The following is a 3577-nucleotide window of genomic DNA, read 5'->3' on the forward strand; positions in this document are numbered from 1 at the left end:
TTGAGATATCAAAAAAGTACTCCAGAGTGTTGTTCAGCATGGGGGTGAGTAGAAAATGAAGGCTAATCATGTTTTGGGTGTACTATTCCTTTAATGCCAAGCATTCCTTTGTTGGGGCTTTAACTTCAGCTGTTACGACACGCATGCGTCAGACCACCCTCACCGAACGCAGGGCATTTAGTAACGGTCCACTTTACATTCAGAAAATGTAAACCAGTTAGTTTGCCTTAACAACTGGCTAAAAGGTGAATAAATAGCAGGGTAAAATGACCTCATGTAATTGGTTAAAGGTCAAGCTGTTTGTTTTGAACGAAAAATGTTCCATTCACCCATCCTGTATTTGTTTAAAAAAAAAAAAAGCAATGGCTAAGTTGCCACAGAAAATGTGTATTTTTCAATAATATTTAGGCTAGTGATTAATCAAAATTTATTCAAGACACCTTGTGATTAATTAGATTAAAAATTTTAATCGTTTGATAGCCCTAATTGTAACATATCAAAAGTCCTTTGGCATCTACTGCTACATATGAAGTCACTGCTGTGACTTGTTATGTGAAGCAATAAATCTTTGTCTAAGATATTTCTACATGTCAAGGATGAAAGATTTTTCTTGCATGATTAGTCATGTGACTAATCAAACTATTTTTTGTGGTAAAACCGTTGCCACAAATCACACAGGAGAACGGTTTCTTACCTGTGTGAATCATCGTGTGTCTATTAAGAGCAGATTTGAAGGTGAAATTTCTTCCACAGGACAGGCATGTAAAAGGTTTCTCACCAGTGTGAATGACCATGTGTCTATTAAGAGCACATTTATATGTGAAGCGTTTTTCACAAGAAACACATTTGAAAGGCTTCTCACCTGTGTGAGTTCTAATGTGATGTGTCAAACCAAGTTTTTTAATAAAACCTTTACCACAAATCATACAGGAAAACGGCTTCTCGCCTGTATGAATTTTGTAGTGTTGATCAAGATCAGATTTAGAGGTGAAGCTTTTCCCACAAGAAACACATTCAAAAGGTTTCTCACCTGTGTGAGTTCTAATGTGTCTTTTAAGAGCAGATTTGAAGGTGTAGCTTTTTCCACAGGACAGGCATGTAAAAGGATTCTCACCAGTGTGAATTATACTGTGTCTATTAAGAGTGCATTTATCTATGAAGCTTTCTCCACAAGAAACACATTCGAAAGGTTTCTCACCTGTGTGAGTTCTGATGTGATAAGTCAAACGACATTTTTTAATAAAACCTTTGCCACAAATCAAACAGGAAAACGGCTTCTCGCCTGTGTGTGTTCTAATGTGATCATCCAGGCCAGATTTAAAGGTGAAGCTTTTCCCGCAGAAAACACATTCGAAAGGCTTCTTACCTGTGTGATTTCTGATGTGAAAGTTCAATCTATTTTTAGCAGTAAAACTTTTGCCACAAATCGTACAGGAAAACGACTTCTCACCTGTGTGAGCTCTCATGTGTGCATTCATGTTACTTTTTGTAGAAAAACTTTTTCCACAAATCGTACAGGAAAACGGCTTCTCACCTGTGTGTGTTCTGATGTGGTCAGTCAACTTACTTTTAATGTTAAAACTTCTGCCACACATTGTACAGGAGAAAGGCTTCTCACCTGTGTGCATTTTGATGTGTGTATCAAGAGCACCTTTCTGAGGAAAGCTTTTTCCACAGGTAAGACACTCGTAAATCTGCCGACCTGTGTGAGTTCTCATGTGACCCCTTAAATGATCTTTCAGAAAGCTTTCTCCACATGTCAAACAGGGGAAAGGTTTCTCCCCTGTATCTTCAGTCTCTTGCTTCAGAACAAGCTGCTGTCTATGCGCACTTATGGGGGGCACCATAGTTTTTATTTTCATGCAGGGATGTTCTGGCTCTTGCTGCTCCTCTTTTTTCTGCGGAGATTCTGGTTCCTCTTTGTCCAAATTAAAATTCCTCGCCTGATCACAGAGCTGATGGTCAGAGAAAACCTCCTCATTGCAAACATAATCTTGTAGGTGGTCTGGAAAGAAAAACACAGAAGAAAGACTGTTGGTTAAAAAAGGCCATATCACTTTAATCTTCCTTACGTTGGATTCAACAACATATAGCGAGACTGGAAATACATCTACCACTGCAACTCTGACGTTCTATTAACCGTTGTAAAAGAGCAGTTGATGCTCCACTGTCTTCTGGCAAGGAATGGACCACCACTCTTATCATCGAAGCTTCGGAATATGCCTGAACAGATGATTTGCAAATTCTCGGTCACAAAAGAGATGTTTCAACCACTTTTCATATTTTTTTTTTTTTTTTTTCCAGATGACTTGTCCAGGATGTACCCCAGCTTTAACTCACACAGCCCCGCCGTGATGCTGAAGAAAAAGTAAGAGAAGATATTGGGATAGATGGATTTTTTAGATACAAATCTCATTTAGGTTACAAAATTTGTTTTCAGTTCATCTCTTTTTTTCAGATTGAAATCTTTCACGTTTGAAAATTATTTAGTTTAAAGTTACTTTTCCCTTTAGTTTAAAAAATGTCAGACTAAGCTAATCACATACGGGTGAGGAGTTCTACCCATAATATGTGTTTGTGTGTTCTCTACTGCTTACTCCTTGTTAAAAAGAGCTAAGAAATAAACTATGACAAAATCCCATCTAAACATGTTTCATGACTCTGTGTTTTCTGATCTTTGTTGATACTTAAGATCTATTTGGATCTTTCTCTGATGCCTCTAAGGCTCTAAAACTTCATAAACTAAAGCAGTTCTGCGCATTGTGAAGGTGCTGTGTTACAGATCGCCAGGAATTATTTCACCTCTTAAAAGGTCCACCGGGCCTTTTAAGAGGTAAAATAACCTTAAGTGGGGGTAATAACTCAGAATGCATAACATTCCACTGGTAAAATCTTTACCAGCAGGTGGAGCAATTGCACGCAGCTCCAAGCTGACACCAAAAGTTCAAAGCCCCACAGCTCTGGAACTGTTATAGCTAGAGGTCTGAAATGTTCTGCATTTGTGTTTGATATGATGCAGAACAAATATAATACAATAAAACCTGTTTTTTCTCAATAATGTCTTTATTACTGCTGTTGAAAAAATGACCTATCATTTCCGAGAATTAAAAAAACAACTTTGAGTCATGTTTGAACTGATGCAGGTTGGTCTGCGTTCTAGTCAGCCAATTTTAATATAATATATAGGAATAATAATAATATATATTATATATATATATATATATTAGGAAACTAGAGGGTGTTAGCTTTCAAATAATGTATTGTACATGTAATTTGGGCTTACGGTTCCTAAGTTATTTGCCTTTCCATTTTGGTATGCAAAATAGGCGAGGATTACGCAAAATGAGGTGGATGTTAAGAGGTTAAAGAAATTGCAATACACAATATGATTCTAATAAATCCATTTATATTACAATTATTTTTAGCCTTTATGTATTACTTGGTTATGTGAAGAGGTCCTGATTATACATATACACACAGACATTATGTATATATATATATATATATATATATATATATATATATATATATATATATATATATATATATATTAGGGGTGGAACGGTTCACAAAATCC

The 3577-nt window shown here is 36.3% G+C and overlaps 1 protein-coding gene across 1 annotated transcript; it reads right to left on the minus strand.

Annotated features, from left to right (window-relative positions):
* Positions 1–18: 18 nt before the first annotated feature.
* Positions 19–2191, minus strand: LOC107080711 (gastrula zinc finger protein XlCGF57.1-like). Its single transcript, XM_015368915.1, has 2 exons — positions 2115–2191; positions 19–2005 (listed from the first exon to the last, which is right to left on the minus strand). Exon 2 carries the CDS (start codon positions 1860–1862, stop codon positions 591–593), a length of 1272 nt encoding a protein of 423 aa, XP_015224401.1. The 5' UTR covers positions 1863–2005; positions 2115–2191; the 3' UTR covers positions 19–590.
* Between the last annotated feature and the right edge of the window lie 1386 nt (positions 2192–3577).

This window comes from Cyprinodon variegatus, unplaced genomic scaffold, assembly GCF_000732505.1.
Source record: "Cyprinodon variegatus isolate N-32 unplaced genomic scaffold, C_variegatus-1.0 Scaffold2243, whole genome shotgun sequence".
NCBI classification, from domain to species: domain Eukaryota; kingdom Metazoa; phylum Chordata; class Actinopteri; order Cyprinodontiformes; family Cyprinodontidae; genus Cyprinodon; species Cyprinodon variegatus.